Raw genomic sequence first — 24568 nt, 5'->3', positions numbered from 1 at the left:
ACAAAGTGAATGCCTTTTTCATCTTAACTGAGCATTTTATCACACACTGTGGCTGTAACTTAGTCTGAGGTGTAACAGCAAAACTACCACGAATCTTTTTCCTTCTTCACAATTTCAAAGATTTGTTCTTACCACAGATCTTAGCAATCTCAGCATTTGATTGTTTTTCTTTCCTCATTAGGTCGAGAACCTTCACCTTTTCACTTAAAAAGACAGCACTTTCCGGCTTCTCTTCAGCATCTCAGAATTGCCAGCTTCACTACTCTTGCACTTTGGAGCCATATAAAGTAAAATAAGGGTCACCTGCACGCCAACACTGCGATACTGTCAGTCCATCTGATGGCTACTAAGTGACTAACAGGCAGGGAGCTTAGACAGCGTGGAGACGCCACACAAAGGGACGATTCACATCCGGGTGGGACAGCAAGAGAATTCATCATGCTCCTTGGAACAGCACGCAATTTAAAACCTATGAATTCTTCATTTAAAACCTATGAATTCTTTAGTTCTGGAATCCTCCATTTAATATTTTAGGACCAGTCGACCACCGATAACAAACCTCAGGTAACAAACTACAGAAAGTGAAACCGCGGATAAGGGGACCCACTATGTTAATATACACCTTGAAAAACAATTACTTTCTTTTTATAATTTCTATTTTTCTAGAGATTACCAAAGAAACTGAAATGCTCTTAGAAAACATGAAATTAAAACAAAGAACATTCTCAAAGAGCATAAAAATTTTAAGTAATCAATAATACTGCACACTGATAATAGCACACGAATCACAAAACAGACATTTTAAATATAAGCTTTATTTTAAATTTAAAGAAAAACTGAAAATAAATATTTTTTACAAATTATATCAACACTTAAAACATAATTTGGGAATGTTCAACATTAATTCTTAATTCAAAATAATGACACTCATGGAATACATCCTGGTGTTGGCCAATATGAAGTTTGTTTAAATCTGGTATTTTATATAAGCTTAACTATTAATCCTTCCTAACATTCAATGATTATGATTCAACTTCATAAAGTTAAACAAGTCTTCTATGTAAACCCCATATAACTTTTTCACATATGAAACATTTACACAAGCAAGGAAATTATAAAAGATAAATTATACGGGGCTTGATCCAAAGGCTGCTGATAGATGCACTTCCCCTTAGAAGGCGCACGCACACGCACGCACGCGCACACACACACACACACACACACACACACAAAACACTTAATCGCATATAGATGCCATTATATTCTTACAGTTATGTTACATAGTGAACTGCATGCACAATTTTAAATGTCATTCTATTACGTATGAACTGAAAAATACATATATTAAAAACAAAAGTCCTTGAAGACACAAGGGGATGGAATGTGCCTGCGTTAAGTGCAGAAACGCAGAGGCTTTTTATAGGACATCAAGGAACTGCCTGTCTCCAGATGGCTCCCAGGCACCGCTGCAAACAGTCACCACTCTCAGAAAGACAAGATGGTCTTGTTAATGATTTCCACGGCCTCGCGAACCTCGTCCTCCTTGATCACAAGTGGAGGTGCAAATCGGATGATGTCTCCATGGGTTGGCTTGGCCAGAAGTCCATTATCTCGAAGTCGCAGACACACCTTCCAAGCATCATAATCTAAAGAGAAAAAGGTCAAACACGTATGTTGATCAAAGACAAATGTATAATCATCCCCTTGCAGTACGCCTGGGCAAGTGAGGCCTGGCAAGGAAAATTCCCACTATGCCTACTCAAGCTTGCTTTGTTCTCTTCTTAAAAAGGAAGGACCTTGTCAGCAGTGCATAAGTATGTACAAGTGGTATGATTAGGCATATGGCTCGTTAGTTTATCATACATGAAAAAGCAGAAAAATTATGTGCTGAGGCTGCTGTATTAATTGCATAAGGAATTTGCAAAAAGAATTTGGGTATGACAGAGAATTCACTGGCATACAATGAACAATACTCAAAACCCAGGGAACACCACATATCCCGAAAGTGGATTTACCTCCTGAGCTTGTGGGATTAGACTTGTCATTTGAGAGCGTGATTCTCAACCCTGGCTGCCTGCTGCCCAGGCCCATCAAATCAGAATCTCTGGGCTGTGGCTAGGCGTGGATTAATCTTTTTAAAAGCTCCCCAGGTGATTCTAAAATGCAACCAAGGTTGGAATCACTGCTTAAAAGGATGGGTTATCACAGGAAAATCCGGCATGGAACCCTTAGGGGTCACAAATGAGGTACTGAAACACCAAACAATCAAGTGGCAGTAGAGTGATTTCTGTCATGACTGTCATTAGTGTCAGTATAACTGCTGCTCCTATGATCTCTACTGATAAGCAAAGGATTAAAGTGAGGGAGGAAAGGAGAACAAAGGAAACTTTTAAGGAAAGTGCTCTAAAGAAAAGGCTAAAAGAAAATAACTTTAAATCTCCAAGTTCTGCATAACTAACCTAGGGAGAATTACAAATGACTTAAAGGAACAGAAACAGGTTAAATTAAGTTAAATGTGCCTTCATGTAGGAAAGAGCTGTATTTTTAAGACTATTAAATAAATCAGATGATATTCAGCTTAACAGACATGGTCAACAGAAGGTCAATCAACAGTGTCAAAGGAACCCAATGATCAGAGAAAACAGGAAACGTTTTAGCTCTTCCTATAAAAATACTATCTTGAGAAAAATGTTTTCTCTCCGTACCTTTGGTTTCTCTAATAACAACAGCATTTAATAATCCTTTTCCTCTTACAGCAGTTACAATATCAGAAGGTAGCTTCATGAGTTCATTTCTCAATATGGTACCCATTTTATCCGCATTTTCAACAAGGTTTTCTTCTTCTAAAACCTATTATTTAAAAAGAAATTTTACACACACACACAAAGAAATTACACAAACGTTAAGGTTCCTTTTTTCATGCTGTTCTTTGGAGGGGAATGTGGAATATACACAAAGGAAGAACATAATTAGGGAAAGACCAAAGTAACTTTAACTTTCATTTCTATTTGTCAAAGCCATACCAGTTTAATTTCTAATTAAACATATAGTAGCTCAGACACAACCTAGCTTTAGTCACAAATCCATCATCAATCTGATTTTAAAGCAAAATAAGGATTAAAATTTGTTAAATGCAACTGATACATTTTCTTATCAGTTGAATAAATTAATGAACTAAATATAGTTTAATTTTTTTAACTGTAATAGTGTTTCCTTTATTTTTTTCCCTAAAAAGCTCATCTTTTTTTAGATTACATAATTTTATGCCTTTGGTAGGCACTTAAGGAATAAGTCTAAGTGTTCAATATATGCTTTACCAAAACATAAACCACCACGTGTGCTAAGCCAGAGGCCTGACAGGCCAGGCCTGGTCACAGACTGAGAGCTCTGGGAGGGCCACCCAGTGCCGACAGGCCCAAAGTCCTAGGGGGCTGCAAACTCAGGGAAAGACCACGGGGTCAAGGTTGAGTTCCTTTTTGAGGATGACTTGCCCCTAAAATCTTTCCTCTGTAATTCATACTCTGTAAAACGGAGCAATCTCATTACATTCCTCATTACAATGGGTTCGAATTTAAGTCACTTGAACACAGCCTGACAGAATAGCTCCTGTCCAGCTAACAGCTGTCCGGTTTTACCTCCAGGGCCGCAATGGCCACTCGGCAGCCCAGCGGATTGCCACCGTAGGTTGACCCGTGCTCCCCTGGTTTAATGGTCAGCATTACGTCATCATCACACAATACGGCAGATACCTGAAACACGCAGAATTCAGCGCTAAGCCAACCATTTCTCAGACTAACTCTTCTGATTCTTAGCAGAGCAGGAACAGAAATATTTCTGAAGCTGGTATTAAATTTGACATAAAGCTTCAACAACAAGAACTACACTCCTGTCATCTGAAGTACCAGGGACAAACTGAGTAATGCCCTAGCACGTTACCACAGGCACAGCAGGTGCAGAACGACAGCACTTTGGAGCTGAGATGTAAGCTACTTCTACAATACCATCATTTAGAACTTTTCCGCTCCCAAGGTGAGATGCTTCAACCGCTTAGAAAACAATATTCTGCACTGTACTTCAGAGCCCTTTAATCCAGTGTGTGCTGTTGGCTCTGAAGAGCAAACCCAATCACAACAAAACACCAATTGTTTTCTAATATCTACATGAATCGGTCATGGTTTTAAAAAATTAGTAAAGCTATGTTTCTGAACAATGGAAAAAAGCATAGGGGTTTATAGGAATACTTTTGGGGTAAAAAGTCTCCATCCAAAACGTGCTGTAGCAAATTCCAAGGCACGCTCAATTCTTCAGTTATCATTAACTAAGGGGGTCACCCCACGGCACTGAGATGTTACACACATTCCGGGTGACACACAGCACACTACATAAAGCCAAACTATAAGAAAGGCATTGTTGTCACAATCAGCTGACGTAACAATATCTTAAGGGGGGGTGACTGGTTGGCTCAGTTGGTTAGAGCGCACTGCTCATAACACCAAGTTTGCCGGTTCGATTCCCACATGGGCCAGTGAGCCGCACCCTCCACAACTAGACTGAAAACAACAACTTGACTTGGAGCTGATGGGTCCTGGAAAAACATACTGTTCCCCAATATTCCCCAATAAAGATTAAAAAAAGAAACAAACAAACAAAAAAAACCCACACAATATGTTAAGGATATATTTCAGGAGAGCAGGACTAGAAAGAGAAGTTAACAGTCAACTTACAGGGTATAAGCCACCAGAAAGTGCCTTTCCAAGAAGGACTAAGTCGGGTCTGATATTTTCGTGGTCAATAGCCAGCCATCTACCAGTTCTCGCCAATCCTGTCTGTATTTCATCAGCTATCAACAGAACCTATTGGAAAACAACATAATAGCATCAGTCATCAACTTCATATCCATAGGAAAATACTCATTATTTTACTTTTCCCCATACAAATCTATCTGACATTCCCTGATTTGTGAAAATGTGTTTTTAAGGAGGACGCAGCTCACAGTGGCCGAACCGGCAACATTGGTGTTATTAGTACCAAGCTCTAACCAACTGAGCACACTGGCCGCCCCTATGAAAATGTTTTAATGACCCCCACAATTCCAATAGTGTCCTATGAAATCTGTGGACACACCAATTACCTCCTGCGTCAGGCCGCTCTCACCCCCAGCCCATTCTGCTGTCCTAGCGGAAAGGCGCTTAGGCAAAGTGAGGGCTTTGAGGGGTTGCTCTGGATGTAACTCCTCTCTGGAAACAAATTAACTCACTTGTTTACTCCACAAACACTTATTAAATATTTACTCTTATTAAACAGTTACTAGCTTGGTGGGGAGAAGAGGAGAGAACTTAAATGTTGGAGCAGAGGGGTACAACGCATGGTTTGGGAGGAATCAGAGAACAAGCCGAGAGCGAGGAGAAGAAGGAACCAGGGTTGGGGCCGGAAGTCTGCAGCTCTGCCAGGGCCCCGGGTCTGGCCAGTTTACAGAGCTAGTAAAAGTCGATTTCTGTGCAGGCTGCTGAGAGAATACTAGAAAGTTCTGAAGCTCTAAGAATGAGTTCTCCCTCTGGTGGAAAGGGTAGGTGATCTCTGCATCAATTCTACTAGCTGAGCTCTAAGAAGTGCAGGCGGGTACGAAAGTGGGTGACCTGGTGCTGGGTGCACAGTTCTCGCACGCCCATCATGTAGCCTGGATCTGGAACGATAACGCCCGCTTCACCCTGAATTGGTTCTACCATGAATGCAGCAACGTTTGGATCCTGTAGAGCACGCTACAAAAAAAATAGGAATGTATTTTAGTAACTTCCTTTCTAACCTACTTGGAAATCTGAAATCACATAGTGCACAAATTTTCCTGTGAAGTATACAAATTAAGTTGTTGCACTAAATTATATTTCTGACTTCGAAGTATAACATTTCTGACTGACATTCAATTACCAAAAGCTCCACATACTTCAGCTTTAAGCTACTCTACCCTACTTTTCCTTATACCTAAATGTACAGTAACTAAACGTTAAAAAACATGGCCTTAGTAAAAGCCATTTTAAGTGCATCTTTTTATTTTACAAGTCCTCCACTCGTAATTTTAAAAAGCTAGCTGAAAACTGAGTAACTTTATCTGATAATTAAACAGGTACTATCCAAGTTAATACTTACACAGGATACAAATCTAAGCGGTTAGTTGGTTGTCTGACTAGACCAGGGAACCCGGTTTCCCCAGTTGGAAACTAACTGATGATCAAAGAGACCAATCTGAAATCCTGGCCTAACTTCAGTAAGATAGATTTTCATTAGTCACACATTTATTTTTAATTCACACATTCAACACACTTAATTTCTATTGACTATGAGCTAGAGCACGTGATGCTAGTGAAGTACCTCCAGAGCAGGCAGATCATTATATGGAATGATTTCGAAACCGGGCATAAATGGTCCAAAACCATCATAACTGCTTGGGTCTGTAGAACTGGAGATAGCAGACATAGTTCTACCCCAAAAGTTTCCAGCTAGAAAGGAAAAATACACAGTGATTATTTCAAACAAACCCCCAAATTTACTAAACACAGTCCCCCAAAAATACCATAGGAAGTTTGACTTTTGAAAAACAAAGGGTTTGCTTTAGAGAACTTCCAGTAAGCTTCCCTTTGTTAAAACAAAATCTGATATTAAACAGCATGGTTCACCTGATCACCAAGGTCTGGCCTTGCAATTATTATTTTAGGCACTTCTCTGCTGAACCCCCGACTGGAATATACAGCCCAAGGATAGGTAGATAATCGTCTTTTCTTTGAATAATCCCAAAACCTAACAACTGAGGCATGTAATACAGGTTTTCCTAGAGACGGTGCATTTATGTAAGTGATATGAGAAAAGAGAATATCCTTCACAGAGAATGTTTTCCCTTTAAAAATCCAATACTCCGGGGCCGGCCCAGTGGCTCAGGCTAAGGTTAGAGCTCCATGCTCTTAACTCCGAAGGCTGCCGGTTCGATTCCCACATGGGCCAGTGGGCTCTCAACCACAAGGTTGCCAGTTCAATTCTTTGACTCCCACAAGGGATGGTGGGCAGCGCCCCCTGCAACTAAGATTGCACACGGCACCTTGAGCTGAGAGTTTACAGATGGCTCAGGTGGTTGGAGTACATCCTCTCAACCACAAGGTTGCCGGTTCGACTCCCGCAAGGGATAGTGGGCTGCGACCCCTGCAACTAGAAAAATGGCAACTGGACCTGAAGCTGAGCTGCGCCCTCCACAACTAAGACTGAAAGGACAACAACTTGACTTGGAAAAAAAGTCCTGGAAGTACACACTGTTCCCCAATAAAGTCCTGTTCCCCTTGCCCAATAAAATCTTTAAAAAAAAAAAAAAAAAATCCAATACTCCTGGCTAACTATTCTACAGAATGAATTTTAAATTTCATTTGGAGGAAACATCCTCAGGCAATCCAAACACTTTCAATTTTGCCTTCCTTGGTATTCTAATCTTTTATTTGCTCAATGATAGACATCTGCCTTTGTGCAGGTACATTTTTTACCCATTAACTTATTTCATTAATAAACTTGATTGAGGACCTACTCTGTCAGACAGTGTTCCAGGTATTGGGGATACAATGGTGATTGTGATTGGCAACCTCCCTGCTCTCACAGAGCTTATATTCTAGCGGGGGAGAAACACCATAACATAAAGCAAATGCGTGAGATCATTTCAGCTGGGTTAAATTGAAGACAGGAAAAAACAATGTAGAGTAACAGAGAGACTTGGGGGTTCTCCCACTTTTTTTTAATGTCTTCCCCAGCACGGACTCAATTAACCCAGTACTGAATTACTATATTCTGGCTTCCCAGCATCTGTAAACACTGCTCTTGCAAAGCCTCGTTCACCTACGAGTGAACTCCACTTCACTGTCCACAAGTGGCAGCATATTGATCGGGACCAGGCTTGTTTAAGAGAAAATGCGTCGATGAGACCAAGAGCCTATTTGTTCTCCTCTATCCAGCCTCAGGAATCTCATCCTCCTTCACCTGCCTACCGTGGAGTATAAAGGACTTACAGCTGGGGACAGCCCCAGACTTACCAGCTTCTTTCAATACTCAGGTGAAGACACCTTTGCACCCTTTGCTAATGTGAAAGAAACCAGATACAGCCAATAACAATAAAAATCACCAGAAATGCCATTTTTGTTTGGAAGAGACAATTATGTTGTCCTACAACTAAGTCACAAGATTCCAAAACGGCAGGTCACAGAGCTGTGCAAAGATTTCTCCTTCTCTGGGAATAGTCATCTGTCACCCCAAAATACCAAGTATGGCCGGCCATCAGTTGAAGTCTGGGTTCTGTTATGTTATGGGGTCTGTAATAGCTGCATTTGTTCACAAGACAGGATATTTCATGATTTTAACTATCACAAGATTGAATTTTGACTATGTGCAGTGACAAGTTTATCTATACTTTGTTTTTAAAAATTAAAATCAAGCTAAAAAAAAATCAGAACCCATCAATTGAACATCATTATTAAGATTCCAAAAGTCAGATTACATCATCTGAATTAACTGTTGGTCTCCCCAATCAGTATTCATGTCACTCTTCTCAACCATTCCCAGAAATGTATCCAGGGCAACCCCAGTCCTCCTCTTCCAACAACTTCTAAGAACTTGATATAATTCATCAAATATGAAGGTTCAAATTTCACATCATACCTAGGACATGGCTGCACTGTAACATAACCCAACCTCAACAACCTAACAAAAGTGCTCTACCAGTAAGACTATCTAATTAACCAAAAACTGTTATGTAAAAAATCAGATAAGCAGGTGAGAAATAAATCATATAGGCGCTCATTTTGACAGGAGTTAGGGAGTTATTTAGGAGAGAAAAACCCTATATATGAACAAATATTTGGAAATAAACCAAGAAAAAGAAATCTCAATTTTTATGAAATAATGTGGCATGTATGAAGTAAACACATTAGAAATATTTCATCAGTAAATTACAGTGGTAAAGGGTATTGTACATTTAAATCACAGAGGCTAATGTTGAATGTCACATACCTGCAAAAACAATCTTTGCTTTGTACTTCGGAATACCCTTAACAGTATATCCCCATTTACGAGCAAGTTTGCAAGCTGTCTCTCCAGCCTCCACTCCTATCAAGAGAAAAAAATTTCTGTTTTAAAAGATGTTTTAAATTATCAGAAAATAATAAAACTATTTTCTTGGCAATTAAGAAAAAAAGTAAATATTTTTACCTGTATTCATAGGAAGAACTTTGTGGTAGTTGAAAAGTTTAGTAATATACTCTTCGTATTCACCAAGGACGTTATTATAGAAAGCCCTAGACGTTAAGGTCAGTTTGTCTGCTTGACTTTTCAGAGCATTCACAATCTTTGGATGACAATGCCCCTGGTTGACAGCACTGTAAGCACTCAGGAAGTCAAAATATTTCCTGCCTTCTACATCCCATACGTAAATACCTAAAATACATAAGGAAAATAATTCTAGAAAAATCACAAAATTACATAAACTTCAAAGATTAACACTGCTAACAAGTCCTCTGAATACCTACATATGAACCTCTACTTAAAATGCAAGTGTGGTTAAGGTATGTTTTAGTTCAAGCATAATTATTATAACTCTGATTTATAAGGAATTACATTTTATCTGTCCAGCTTCAGATATTTAACAAGAACAGCACAACGTAAAAAGATTTTATTTATAAACTCTGGAGTGAAACCTTTACTCCTTGAAACTCAAGTTTGGAATTTCAAGTTAGAATTTAAAGGCATACGTGATACATAACATAAAAATCATGATTAGTTGACTGTAACAATCAACAGATGGGAAAAAATATTCCCAAATTGTGTATCTGTAAGTTCTAATATTCAGAATTCTTATAACTCAACAACAAAAACACAGAATCCAATTAAAAAATGGGCAGAACTAAAATGGACATTTCTCCAAAGAATAAATGATATACAAAGAAAGACATACAGACGACAGACGAGCACATGTAAAGCTGCTCAATAACTGAAGTCATTAGAGAAATGCAAACCAAAACCACAATAGCCTTTCACACTCACTAAGACGGTTATAATTTAAATTTTAAAAAATGGAAAACGAGTGTTGGCAAGGATGAGGAGACACTGGACCTCTCATATATTGCTAGTGGGAATGTAACATGGTGCAGCAGCTATGGAAATAGTTTGGCAGCTCTTCAACAAATTAAAATAAAATTACCACAAGACCCAGCAATCCCACTCCCAGGTAAATACCCCAAAAAAGTGGAAGACAGGCGTTCAAACAAAAATGTGTACATGAATGTTCATAGCAGCATAATTCACAATAGCCAAATAGAGGAAACAACCGAAATATCCATCAACTGATGAATGGATGAACAAAACACAGCCTATCCACAAAATGGAATTATTCAACTATAAAAAGCAATGAAGTACGAACACATACTACAACACAGATGAACTTGAACACATAATGCTCTGTGGAAGAAGCCAGACACAAAGCCACATACTGTCCGAGTCCATTTATATAAAATATAGAACAGGTAAATCCATAGACAGAAAACAGATTAGTGGCTGCCAGGCTCTAGGGGGAGGGGGCACTGGGGAGTGACTATTTCATGGGTATGGGGTTTCCAAGTTCTGGCACTAGTTAGAGGCGATAGTTGTACACCATTTGTAAGTGTACTTAATGCCATTGAACTGAATAGTTAAAATGGTAAATTTGAAGTTATGTAGTACACTTTACAATTGTTTTAAGTTGACTATGTACATTAAAATGTACTGAGTGGCTCAATACGTAACTTTACCACATACTTAACATACTATGTTAGGTGCTTATCTCATCAAATCTCCCCCATCCATCCCTGCAGCACAGAGAGAAGGTAATACCCGCTGTTAGACAGGAATACCAGAGAAACGTGTCTTCAGGCGACTCCTTGTTGGGGGACCCTCACAGAGCACACACACACAAACCTAGATGGTACATGGCCTACGACACACCGGGCTGTATGGGATAGCCTGTTGCTCCATAAGGGAGGAAAAATAAATAATTTTCCCTCTACCCCCTGGTTCTTGGCTGAGATATCCCTGTAATAAATGACAGATAAGCAGGAGAAAAATAAAGGTTTAATACTAATATGTATGTCTTCTGTATACATGGGAGAGACCCAGGAACACTGAGTAACTCACCACCTTATCTTCAGCTGAAGACAGATGATGGTGGGGGTGGGAGAGTCCTCAAGGGAGGTCACCAGGAAAAGCCACCTCCAAGGGTAAGGTTGTTATGCAGATTTCTACTTTGATAAGAGTTTCTAGGAGAAGGTTATCTCCCTCTTCCCGGTACAGTGAGGGAGACACCCTTACAAATGGAGATTTCCCTCACAAATGTAAATGTCCTTTACAAAGGGTAACTTCTACTTAGTCTTTAGAACTTCTCCCAGGTCGACCTTTCTTAAACTGAACCAGCCTAAAATAATCCTTATGCCAGAGACATATTTTGGGATGATACATTCTGTTCCCCTACGGCTCCTGGCTCCACAGCTGTGCAGCATGGGACTGGCTGTACTGATACTGTGGGTATTTGTGGCCTGCACCGCGTTATGACTGCTACCTCTAGGTGACAGGTGATGGGAATTTTTCAGCTCCATTATCATCTTATGGGGACCGTGTTAACGGAAACATCAGGGGGCATGATGGCAGAAGCTTGATTAGCAACTAGCCCAAGCTGGCATGTGTGGAACCAGGACTTGAACCCAGACAGTCAGATTCCAGAATCTATACTCTGCTACTGTGTAAGTGAAGAATATTTTTGCAAGCCAAACTGTTTCCAAACTCGTAATGTAGAAATCTAATATTTTCATGTGTTCAAATTTCTATATTACAGTACTGGTACCAAATAAAACACAGGCAAAAATGTTTAATATTCTTATATGGCATCTTCTGGCCCAAAGCTAAGTAATCAACTTTGGTTTTATTGGGATAAGGCTGTTAAATGTGGATTAAATCACTATTTGGTAACTATTAGTAATTATTTACTTAGGCAGGAATCATTAATGGATGCTAAATTTATGACAAAGTTTGCTCTGCAAACCATGTACCCTCAAGAGATTCCGAAGGGAAGAGTAACTTTGCAGCAGAGAAGTCTGGCAGACACTACCTTACCAGCCAACCCCAAATTAAGGTTCATTCTACAAAATTATGACCTGTACTCTTTAAAATATCAAGGTCAAGAAGACAAAGGATGAGAAATTCTTCTGGATTAAACAAAACTAAACAGACCTAAAAACTGAAGGTAACCCATGATCTGAAATTTTCTTTTGCTATACATGACAACAGGTGAAATCTGGAGATCAGATAATGGTACTGTATTAATTTCCTGATTTTGATAATTCACTGTTGTTACATAAGAGAAAGTCCTGTTTCAGGGAAGACACACTCAGAATTTAAGGGTAAAAAGGATCACATCTGCAACTTCCCCACAAACACCTTAGAAAAAAAATATATTGTGTGTGTATGTGTGAGCATGAGTGTGTATGCGTAAAAAGGAAATAAGTATTTTGCCATGTATAATGCACTTTTTTGCCCAAATTTGTGAGGGGAAAATAAGGATGTGCATTATACACAGGTAGTACTAATTCCGCATCTATATAAATGTTTTTAACTCCTTTATTTATGCTTATGAGTTAAAAGCATAATAATAAATAAATGGAAAAATTCCTTTGTAATACAAAAAACAAATACCTAAATATAAACAAATTAAAATTTGAATGAAAATTAAAACGAAAGAATTTTTTTCCCTGAAAGTTTGAGCGAAAAACGGGTGTGCATTAGTATACATGGGAGAGAGCATTTTACACGGCAAAATACTTGGTAAAGCAAATGTGAAATGTTAGCTCTTAGGAAATCTGGGTGAAGAATAAAAGAAAATTATGCCAAAATAAAAGTTAAAGGAAAAAAATGAGCAGTATTATGGCACTTTACTTAGGTATCTTACATTCCCTCATGACAAGGTCCATCGGTACAAACACCGAATGAGTTGATCTTTATATCCCCCACAGCACCTGACACAGCAAGCACTTAACATACTCAATAAATGTTGATTTAACCATATCTGCAACAGAGATATTAAATGCATCTGGAAAAATATATACTGAGAAATTATAAAAGCAATTTTTACAAAAGGTTTCAAGCAATAAAAGGGGGAAATTGGATTAATTCAAAATGTACCTTTTCCTCTCTCCAGGGCTACAGGTAAAGGATGGTAGTTGTGTGCCCCATACTTAGATTCCCGTTCAAAAATGTAATCAGAGGATGGAGGGCCTTGGACTGTCTTTTTAGTCGCCACAGATGTGGCAGAAGCCACTGAAGAGTGAACTCCTCGACGAAGCACAGCAACAGTCTGGAAACGGGCTAGTTTGGAAAACATCGTGTCCTTCAAGTAGGAATACCACCGACCTGGCCAAAGAGAAAAGAAGGCATCAAGAATCTTCCCGGAGTCGAAGTGTGTTGACTCATTAAATATTGTTCAGCATTGGCCACAGTCCACCAAAAACAATCAAGAAAGTGAGAGAAAACGACGACCTTTGGGAAGCTTGAAGGTGAAGCAGGGAAACAAGTATATAAATATTTACAGTAAAACCTGATAAGCGCTCAGGTGGAATGGGCAGTGTTACCGGCTAGAAGTCCAAGAGAATATATAAGAAACATGAGAAAAACAGTGGATGAGAGGTCAGAAACGTTGACACCCTCTGTACCACTTGACAGGTTTATAATAAACCCACACATGCATTGTTTTAAGTCATAAGTGCTGAGAGCACCCCACGGACAAGGAACTCACCCAAGGACAAGGGGAGTCAGGCAAGGCTGAACCACAGTGGGGCTGGAATTACCCAGCATACGATGAACTGTCAAATTAGCAAAACTTAATACTTGGAGTTTGGCTGGCTTCCTTTACCTTGGCACACCCAGTAAATCCAGTATGTTCAGGAATTAGCAAGCACTAAACAAAATCCAGGACTTGGTTTGCCAAGATTCAGCAACTACCCTTTCTTGCCATGGTTTGGATTAGAATACAGATCCCCCCCGCCCAAGTCAAGTAGTTATTTCAATCTAGTTGTGGAGGGAGCAGCTCAGTGGCACACGTGGCATACCTTGTTAGGAGCACGGTGCTCTAACCAACTGAGCTAACCAGATGCCCCTTAAAATACAGATTTTGAACCGGAGATCCAGGGACAGTCTTCAAGGTCCAATAACTCCTGAAATAATGCAGAATTGTATGCTAAGTGCATTTTTTAAGAAGATCCCTAGCTTTCAACAGATCTTATCTCAGAGAGGTATGTATTAACAAAAAAGTTATATAAGAAATATTAGGGGCGGCCAGGTGGCTCAGTTGGTTAGAGCACGAGCTCTGAACAACAGGGTTGCCGGTTTGATTCCCTCATGGGCCAGTGAGCTGCGCCCCTGCAACTAAGATTGAAAACAGTGACTGGACTTGGAGCTGAGCTGCGCCCTCCACAATTAGATTGAAGGACAACGACTTGGAGCTGATGGGCCCTGGAGAAACATACTGTTCCCCAATATTCCCCAATAAAAATTTTACAAAAAAATTATATATGTGTATGTATTAGACTGGAGATAGCTGCTAATAAAAACGCAAAAATATCTAGCTGTACTAGACAGAATTTCCCCAAATACCACTGCTAAGTCTAACATTGATTTTAACTCTATTTCGTGGGCTCTTTATGCTCTACTCAGTAAGAATTAATGCTTTATTTGACCAACTTAAAAATTAAACACATTAAATTTTGCCTTCATCAAATAAGGAATAAAATATAACACTCCTTAGCAATACTCTAAACTACAACACTTTCTGAGCTAAGAACTGCAGTCATGATAAAAGCCTTAGAACTTTTCCAGTTACTGTGCTTAGAAGTGTTTGTATTCCTAGACGAGTAATTTCACTCACAATATTCTATCGTAAAGAAATTCTCAGGAATGTGAACATTCATGCATAAAAGATGTTCAATATGAGAATAGTTCCACATAATCACGTACATAATGACATATTACCCTTTAAAGTAATTACAGTTTTAAATGACATGGAGAGACGTTTTAAGTGCAGAAAATAAGATCATATATACAGAATGCTTAATTGCAAAATACATAAGGGAAAACAACACTGAAAAGGTACAAAAAAGTTCACTGTTGTCTTTCCACTATTCTGTAATTTCCACATTTTCTAATGATCATGAATTACACGTACAATCAGAAAAAAGTCATTAAAAATGAAATTGAATGTCTGCCTAGATTCACCTTAGACAAATAGAAAGCTTAGACAACATACAGAACAAAACTAGGAGAAAAAGAAGAGGTTTGAGAAATTTTGAGAAAATGAATTGTGGTTTAAAAAATGGTAGAAGTCATTACCCCTAGAAAGTACAACCTGTATTGTAACTGTTTGGTCTAAAATTTCATCTTTCTGGGGGACAGTCAAATTCTAAAATAAACTAATTTAAAAAATCTAAAATAAAAACTATTCTCTAAGGTGATTTTGCTATCAAGGTCTACAGCTCTGTGAATTCACTAGAACCGGGCAGAGAGGGACTTCAAAAAAAAAATAAAAAATCAAGCGGCATTAAAAATAACTAGCATCTTTTAAGTGCCTTAACAGGCTGATACAAGATTGCAAGTGAAAGGAATATTTGAAATTAACTAAATTCAACATTCTCATTTTATACAAGAAGTTATTTTTTGCTCAGCTAACTCCTAAAAGAAATGAAACAAAATATCCATGTTTTCCAGAGTTCAGGCTGTCTTATAGAGTAACTACAACTTACAGACAAAACAGTAACATTCAAAACTTTCCTAATATTCATCCTTAAGGTTTTTAAAGATCAACTCTGGGTATTTAATTCAACTGGGGAAAGTCCTGCTGTTGGATGCAAGATGAGGAACCAGAATCCTGTGAGCACATTTTCGTTAAAGAACCTTGTGTTCCAGTTACTGTGCTTGGCACCATAAGAGAAACTAGAACAGAATAAAAAGATGGGCTGAAAAATAGCCAATATCACTAACTTTCTCTTCCAAAAAGGCCTGAAAAACAAAGAGAGTAAAGCGTGAAGTCCAAAGTCTGCAGACCAGGAATTAAATTCTTAGGAATCTTTGGATGATCTTTTTAAGCTTCACTTCCCCACTTGTAAATAAGGTTGAAACCATTCAAGGTCATTGCTGAGGATTAAACGACAATGTTACAGAGCCAAACCTAGCACAAATGGCCAATTAATTCCCTTCCTCCTTTAAATTCATAATGGAATTAGCCTATTTCAACAGAGCCACGGTTTCTTTTTTAAACTGGAGTTTAAAACATAAAAGTCAACACAGTGCCATGGTTTCTTTTTTAAACTGGAGTTTTTTTCTTTAAAAAAAAAAAAACAGTGAAATTTTTCTACTTATTAAAAATATTAGAAACACAGACAAGAAAATTACCTGCAATTCCATACTTTATGGAGAAACCATTACCTTTTTTTCCTATGCATAACTATACATAGTAGCTTTTTTTCACCCTCCCCCACAGAATTTACCACATAAGACCCTCCTGAAGACTTCCAGGAACCTTTGCAGACTTTTGTCACAGGTCCTAATACTTGAGGACACTTGTCTTCATGACTGTCCCCCTAAAATCTTACTAGGCTCCTTAAAGGACAGTAACCATGTCTTAAAGTTCACTTTGCATCCCCAGAACCTAACCCAGGTTTGAGCATTCCATTGGGACTCCTTGTCTGTCAAATGAATGAGGTTGTTCCCAACCAAGTTCACTGATCCTTGGGACTCCTGAGGAGTCAAGGCAGCAAGAGGAAGCGAGACGGCCCACAAGACAGACGAATCACACATCCCTAACCGAGTAGGGTCTAGCTCTAAGAGGAGGCAGGCACTCTCCACGTCATCACCAGAAGTAACTAACCATTCTATCAATAGTTCACTACACTAGGTTTAATGGCCTTCGAAAGTCAAAATCTCTTGTACCAGTGTAACCATTCCAGGCTGTTGTCATGCATTTTAACCAAGGCCCACACTCAGGTCCTGGAGAACAAATTGCTACTGACAGCAAAAGTTTTAACATTAAATGTTTTCAGTAACCCACGTAATTAACAAAGTCCTTCATCAAGCTATTACTCCCTCCTGTCTAATCCATCCTATTTCTATTAGAACTTACCCAAAATAGAATTTCCATAAAAGGATGCATTTTGAAGAATAAATTCAGTGTACACTATGAAATGCTATTTTTTTTAAATCACTCCAAGAAAAGCCAGTATAAATTCATGAAAAAGTCACTTAAAATATTCCACTTGAATCAATTGGTTTTACTATATTTTTCAAATATTTACTTTTCTTGAGGTAATCACAAATACAGTCCTTTTGTAAAAGTTCTGCCAATAAAAGTGTTTTGTAGTTTGTTTGGTTTTTTTATGTAATCTGGCTAAAATTCAACTCAAGTGCGTCACTGGCAAACAGTACTATCAAGCAGTACTACCGAAACAGGACTGGCTGGGCTAAACCACACCCTCCACACACCTCCAAAAGTTGGCCCATTCATCATTATTTTAAAATGTATGAGATGTTGTGTATCCTCAGAAACTCAGCCAAGGGGAAAAAATAGGCACAAAAGTAACTGTAATAAAAGCCGTATGGGGGGAATACAAGTAAGACAGCCTCTTTGAGGAAAAGAATCCCTTTAAGAATTTTATCTATTTAAAGTTTACTGAGTTTTTTGGGGGGTGGGGGTGCAAAATCAATCTCGAACACCATGGAAAATTACAAGCTTTTTATTTTAAATAACAAGCTTTTTATTTAAGTCTTGTTTTTAATCAAAAGATTCTACTTTCACACTTGGATCTTTGTCAGTCAGGAACTACACTCTCTTGAAGGTGGAACCAGGATGTCCTAACGAAAGAAGCCTTTCATTTCTTTCGAACATTTATTTCAAAGGGATAAGGAATTTGGATTCCATACCTAAAGAAAGAACCGTCCCAAGTTCAAACCGAGAGAACTACAGTAGATCTTACTCTTACAAACCAGAAAACAGATTTAGAATGGAGAAGGTGGAGATCAGAAAATGCCCCCCCCCCAAAAAAAAAAACTGGAGATGGGTAACTTCTTACAGTAAAGCCACTCCTTTTTCCCCCCTCATCACCTTGACTTCTCAAATTGGTACCGTTGAACACCAAGAACGTAAGAGACCTCGTGACCAAGGGACAGTGGGAGGAGACACTGAATTCGATGAGCTCGTGCGCCGCTCGGCCGCTGGCAAGGCCTCCGGGACCGAGTCTGCCCGCGGGGAGCGCCGTCGGCCCCAGCCCCGGGGCAGCAGCTAGTTACCGGCACGCCACTGCAAGGGGAGGCCGCGTTTCCGCGAGGCTTCCCTCGGAGAGCGGCGGGGGGGAGGCGGGCCGGCTGGCGACGGGCCCGGGCTGCCCGGGGGGCCGCCACCCCTTCCCCACGGCCCCCACCGCGCCCCCGCCCCGGAACGAAAGCCCCCGATCACCGAGCAGACCCGCCGCCTCCAGGACGACCTCCGTCAGGAACCCGGGGAGCCCTCGGTGCCCGGAGCCCCGCTCCCCGCGCGGGGGCCCAAACACCCCCTTCCCGGAAACCCCGGGGCGCACGAGAGGCGCGGAGCCCTCGGGGCGCTTGGGGCCCGCGCGCCGGGCGGGGGGAAGGCCCCACGGCGGCTGCGCCCGCTCTGGACGGCGGCGGTGCCCACCCGCAGCCTCCCCGCGCCGCCCTGCCCGCGGCCCCCAGGCCGTGACACACGCCGCCGGCCGCCCGCCCGCCCCGTTCGCCCCGCACGCCGCCGACTGCTGCGCCCGCGCCCCCACCCGCGCCCCCGCCCCGCAGAGCCCGCGCGGGCACCTGTCTACGCGTCAAAGCTCGGCCTGCGACACGCGGCGTCGGCGGGGCTGGAACCGAGACCGCGCCGCGTCACGGAGCTTAAGATGCGGCTTCCGCCCCGCCCCCCGGACGCCCTCGCCTCCTATTGGCCGGCGCCGAGAGCTGATCACCAATCGCCGTCCGCCCGCCCCGCCCGCCCTCGCGCAGCCGCGGGTCCCGGAGCCTGCGGGTCTCGCGCCTCCTGCGCTGGGCGGCTGCCCGCTCCCTGCGCTCGGGCGCCAGCCTGGCCCGCGCCGTTCCCTCCGTCGTTCACTGTTCGCTCTTTCCTCGTGGGAAGAGGAAGCCCGAAGGGATGAAACGTCGATTGCCCCCACCTCCCCGGGCTCGCGGCGTTTCGTCAGCCCCCGCCTCCCGGGTACAGACGGGCTCGACTGCCAGCCCTGCCCCCAGCGGCGGCGCTGCAGCGCCCGGCCTTGCAGAGCCGCACGTGAGGCGCCCCGGTCGGCCCGGCCCGGACGCCGGCGGCCCAGACCCCGCGCCCTTGAACACGTGCGGCGCTGTTGCGCCTCTGAACGCACCCGCAGAAGTCATCGCTGCAGGGGGAAAGCACACTGCCCACCTCCTCGTGGCTGCCCGCAGACACTTAAATGACCGCAACGCACTCAGTGTCAGCTTGTCTGCGGCGCCCTCCGTGGCCCCTTGTAAAACAAAGAACTCAAAATGGATAGTCCAGGGTAATCAAAGGTGAGAATCCGAAGGGACTCGAACATCATTTTGTCTGCTCCATTTTTGTTATATATTAGGTAACAGACTGGGAGAGGACAGGCGACTGACAGCCCAGCCCTGTGTGCCACCAACTGCGCAGACAGCTACAGGGACAGGACTGTCCCTCAGCACCAGGCTCCATCAGACCCACGTGATCGGGATCTTAGCCGAAAACAGATGGAACGCTCCAAAATGTAAACTGGAGGTCTGCTTGTTAAAGGAATTATTTAAGCATGCACAGGGAAACCATAAGGGATGGAAAAGTAACCTGGAGCCAGTGCGGGGAGGGAGGGCTGGGGGCGGGGCGGGGGGGGGTGGACTGGACATTGTTGTCAACCCTAGACCTAAAGGGAGAGGTATCCAGAGTCCAAAGAGAAAGAAAGGAGACGCCACCTGCCTGGGCAGCAGTCATGAGTGATCCTCCCGGAAGGGAGCTGGGGTATAAAGATTGCAAACTCCTCTCATCTCCTGCCAGGGTTATCCATGGGCTGAACGCATTAGGAAGCCAGCCCTTTAATGCAGATCCTGTGGGTCAGTCTCCTGGGACACAGACAGGGTAGGGAAGGGCAGAAGGTAAAATGCGACAGAAGGGCAAATGCAAGACATTCAACACATAACCAGCTGAGCAGAAAGTAAAGTCAAAGCTGTATGGTGTGGGCACAGAGGCAGACCGGTAACAGCAGAGCCCAGGTCTGCAGGTGTCCAGAGCAAGACCCCAAAAGGCATTCAGTCCTCCTTGGCTCCATCTGCTCTAGACCAAGGTCACTCACTCCAATAGTTATGGCCAGGCCCTCTCTGGAGCTCACAGAGAGTAGGACTTTGCCTTCTACTTTTTTTTGCTATTCCTCCTCTACTCTGAATACAGTGATTGATTTCTTGGAAATTAGCTTGTTCTGCCCAAAGGGTCAAAGGAGAATGGTTTCTGTACGTCCTTTCTCTACAAACCTGGGCAGGTGTGTAAAACCAAGCCCTGCTCTTAGAACTCTTACAAAGCGCAGGGACCCCAGGTTATGCCTTCAAAAGTAGGAGCAGGTGCTCTGAGTTCATGAAGGGGGCATGACACCCAATATCTGAGTGACCTCATAGGCTGGAATGCCTTTGGACTCACAAATAAGCTACTCTTTAACAAATATGCTTTCGTATGCAAGAAACTGCTGAGAATGTCTGGGTTTTGCCTCTTCTCTGTTATCAGGAAAATGCAATAGTACAGAGAGCACGATAATATTTTATAGTTTCTCTACTAGCAGTTAGTTGCTTTTTAGCTTAACATGACCTTGGAGACCCAGACTTGAGAGCAGCTTGTTTTTAACCAAGAAATAGAGCTGTTTCGTTTGTATTTATTTTATTAGTACAGTCTGGAAACGTGTAAGGACAGAAGATACATTACAAAGATTTTTGAGCCTCTAAAACTATTCATAGATTCCAGTAATTAACCATAAAACTGGAAAGTATAAAGATTGATTTTAATTTTGTTAGTTCATTCGACAAATGTCCTTTGAGCGTTTATATGACTACGCTGCAAAGGATTGTACATCAGGCTAGGGCATGTGGGTCTCTTTAGTAAGGAGGGAAAGTTCAGTAAATGCTCCTTCAACAGGTATGAACTGAAATCTTACAACTTTGACCATTGGAAGAAGCTGCAACTACCTAAAAATTCTTGATTTTCTTATACAGCCAACTCTCAATTATTCAGTGATCAGAAAAACAATGTATGGATTATGCAGGCCTCTTTCTTTTCATTTCTTCCTTCATTGTCCAACTAGTTATTACTTGTTACTAGTGTAACCTACCAGTACATACTCATATACCTGAGCTTGAAGTGATTAAAAAGGAAAATCCAAGCCAAGGAGAAAGTCTGGTAATGAGACTTAGAATAAAAGTGTTTGGTAATTTTTACCCAGCAGGAGAAATTTTTTTCTCCTAGATATGTTCACTTTAAAAAGATGTCTTCCAACAAAAGACTCAACAGTATATATAACTCATGCCTCCTTCTGCTACTGCACTGAGGTGGGGCCGGCATTTATATCTGCAGAAAAGTAAACCACCCTAAGTACAGAATGCCAGGGATCTGGCTGAGGCAAGTTAAGCAAAGTAGTGACGAGAACTGGAGAGGGATAGCTAGTAGGAAAGTTCTAAATTTAAGTCTGAACTGGGAACGATAGGCAGTTCATAAATTTTGCAGTTAAAATATTGGTTCTGCTAAGAGGACGTGCCTGCCAGGAGTTGCTATTTTCTCTCCCTCATAGCCGAATGCCACCTAAGAACTCTTGCTACAGTTCCTGTCCTTTCTTCCCCACGTGACACCCTCCCTGATCCCCCAGGCTGCTTAGCACTACATGTCCACTTGTCACAGTACTGCCCACAGTGATTGTTTAACCTACTTTATATCTCTAGCTCTCTATATGGCTTATTCTTTCAAACCAGGCTATGAGTTCTTGAAGGTAGAGCCTGTCTTGCAGGATTTTTACAGCCTCCCAGAACCCATCAGCATATTGCTTTTAATAGGAATTATTATTCCACACTGGACACTACTTATCTTTGTTCCCATGGTCAGGAATTAGAGGCAGAGCAAGTGGCCACTATGAGAGGATAATCCGTAGGGTTCCAAAACCCCAGCTGGAAAAGCCCTCCCCACTCCTAGAATAGTAACAGACATTCAGATTTAAAGCCCTAGAAGCTTAGGTTGAAGAAAGGAGAGTGCTTCAAAGCATTATTGTCCACTAATACCTTGTTACTGTCTCGGTGCCAAAAGAACGTCACCTGGGAGTAACTTTATAAAGTGTGCTGGAGAGAAGAGGATGGACCAATTCTTAGCATAGGGCATGAGATCTGGAACAGAGCTGGGTCCAGAAGAGGAGCTTCTGAGAGGATCTTGGGAGTTGGTGACTATAGATGGAGGACACCGTGTGCCTGTAGGCCGAGGAGGGAAAGAGAACAGAAAATACCGGTAGAGGGGTGGAGGTGAACCAGGCCTATCGGGCTCGCACAGCTAGAGGTGAAGTCTATTGAAATTAACTCAACAAATGTTTAAAAAAGAGACTTGACCCGTGGAGCTGAAAAGTCAGCTAATTCTCAATATTGAAACATAATAAATACGTTATTTTAAGCATATGGATATGCATAATAGATTTTTAGAGCTGAAGCTTTAAAGACCTAATCTAACACTTTAAAAGACAGGGAAATCTGCGATTCCACGGTAAAGCATCCCAGATAGTCTTACGCAATTGACTATAGGGCAGCCAAGAATCCAGATGCCCACCCCATCATGTCCCAGGCTTGAGACACTTACTCAGCAGAAATAATTTCAACTAAGAACAAAAGAGGTTAAGGTAAAATTATTTGACAAAAATTTAAGCAGTGAGTTAAGAGCGGCATTCATTTGGAAAACATTTACATTGCTCATTTATTTAAAAATAAAATAAGAGAAACCTCAAGTACTAGTTAAATATTTACATCCTTATCTACTCAGGTACCAAGAAGTTCAGGGTATTTTGCAATGATTTTTTTATCAATTCTATGAAGGCTAACTCTGAGTGCCAAAATTTGGATAACATTACTTTTTCTTTGGAGAACTTTTAGTTCTGACTCTTTTATTGAATGACAGTAAAACTAATAATAGTAATTTACTAATTTAACTCATTATCGTCTGAAATCGCTGACTTCACTAAATTGGTTTTAAAATTATTTTTAATTTCAATGTTAAATGGTATTAAATACATGTAACATGGTATTATAAATCAGTTCACGTTTGTTGAAGAGACTTAAAGTTTGTTGTGGTCAGAATTTTGCCATGAGTTGTTCAACATTTTGGAAAGTCGAGTCCCAGAGAACAATGCAAGCCCTGGTATTCAAGCTACAAGTATGGTCTGCATTTGTGGTTGTCACATCTTGAAGAGTAGTATATGGTCTTTCTCCTTTCTTTTGACCTGGATTCTCCCCAAAAAGGCTTTTCGTGATAAAGATGAATTAAATCCTTAAATTAGGAGCGAGAAAGTATGAGGTCTGACAATTAAGTTCGCGAACTTGTTGCAATGATATTGCTAACCTTCTTTGATACCAGAGGGATTATTCATTATGAATTTGTACCAACAGGACAAACAGTTAACCAAGTTTACTATTTGGAAGTGCTGAAAAGGCTGCATGAAAAAGTTAGACAAAACTGACCCGAACTTTTTGCCAACCATTCATGGCTCTTGTATCATGACAATGCACCAACTTACACAGCACTGTCTGTGAGGGAGTTTTTAGCTAGCAAACAAATAACTGTATTGGAATACCGCCCCCCCCCACCTGATCTGGCCCCCAACAACTTCTTTCTTTATCCGAAGATAAAGGAAATATTGAAAGGAAGACATTTTGATGACATTTTAGGACATCAAGGGTAATATGACAGCTGTGATGGCCATTCCAGAAAAAGAGTTCCAAAATTGCTTTGAAGGGTGGACTAAGCACTGGCGTCGGTGCATAGCTTCCCAAGGGGAGTACTTCTAAGGTGACCATCATGATATTCAGCAATGAGGTAGGTAGCACTTTTTCTAGAATGAGTTCATGAACTTAATTGTCAGACCTTTGTAAATTGCAGCTCGTGCCCTCAGAGATGTGAGTCTGACTTATCAATGCTCTAACAAACGTGTTAGCTGGCTCCAGAGCACCTGGGATGAGGACCTATAGTAGCTAAGATACAGGCTTCAGTGTGGAACAATCCAGAAGTCAATCCTGACTCCAACATTCCTTAACTGGGTCACCGGAGGCCCCACGGCTCGCTTACCCATCTTGTAAAATGTATTGACCTGAAGATTACTGAGAGATGTGACACTCTAAAACATCCAGCCACGGCTGCCACCCAGCAGCTCAAAATATGAGTGGCATTCTTATTTTTATTTGCAATGAGATGTAAAGTTCTTTGCAAGGCCTCATT

General features: G+C 41.4%; 1 protein-coding gene across 2 annotated transcripts; it reads right to left on the bottom strand.

Moving 5' to 3' along the window:
* Positions 1 to 795: 795 nt before the first annotated feature.
* OAT (ornithine aminotransferase) lies at positions 796 to 19214 on the bottom strand. 2 transcript variants are annotated; one of them, XM_081074037.1, is made up of 10 exons: positions 18907 to 19214; positions 13225 to 13452; positions 9232 to 9456; positions 9034 to 9129; positions 6367 to 6494; positions 5637 to 5759; positions 4725 to 4853; positions 3636 to 3749; positions 2706 to 2850; positions 796 to 1646 (listed from the first exon to the last, which is right to left on the bottom strand). In XM_081074037.1, exons 2-10 carry the CDS (start codon positions 13421 to 13423, stop codon positions 1486 to 1488), a joined length of 1320 nt encoding a protein of 439 aa, XP_080930163.1. In that variant the 5' UTR covers positions 13424 to 13452; positions 18907 to 19214; the 3' UTR covers positions 796 to 1485. The 2 variants fall into 2 exon arrangements, with proteins under 2 accessions (XP_080930163.1, XP_080930164.1); XM_081074038.1 differs by lacking the exon at positions 18907 to 19214 and adding an exon at positions 18188 to 18384.
* Positions 19215 to 24568: the final 5354 nt, after the last annotated feature.

This window comes from Rhinolophus hipposideros, assembly GCF_964194185.1.
Source record: "Rhinolophus hipposideros genome assembly, chromosome: 15".
NCBI classification, from domain to species: Eukaryota; Metazoa; Chordata; class Mammalia; order Chiroptera; family Rhinolophidae; genus Rhinolophus; species Rhinolophus hipposideros.
This window is presented reverse-complemented; position numbering and strand designations above follow the sequence as displayed.

Excerpts from the sequence above, each read along its gene's own strand:
- OAT (XM_081074037.1), bottom strand. The coding sequence starts at position 13,423 with ATGTTTTCCAAACTAGCCCGTTTCCAGACTGTTGCTGTGCTTCGTCGA. Across the intron at positions 5,760-6,366 it reads ATGATCTGCCTGCTCTGGAG|CGTGCTCTACAGGATCCAAA; the intron begins GTACTTCACTAG and ends TTTTTTTTGTAG. Across the intron at positions 4,854-5,636 it reads AACTGTGCACCCAGCACCAG|GTTCTGTTGATAGCTGATGA; the intron begins GTCACCCACTTT and ends GTTTTCCAATAG.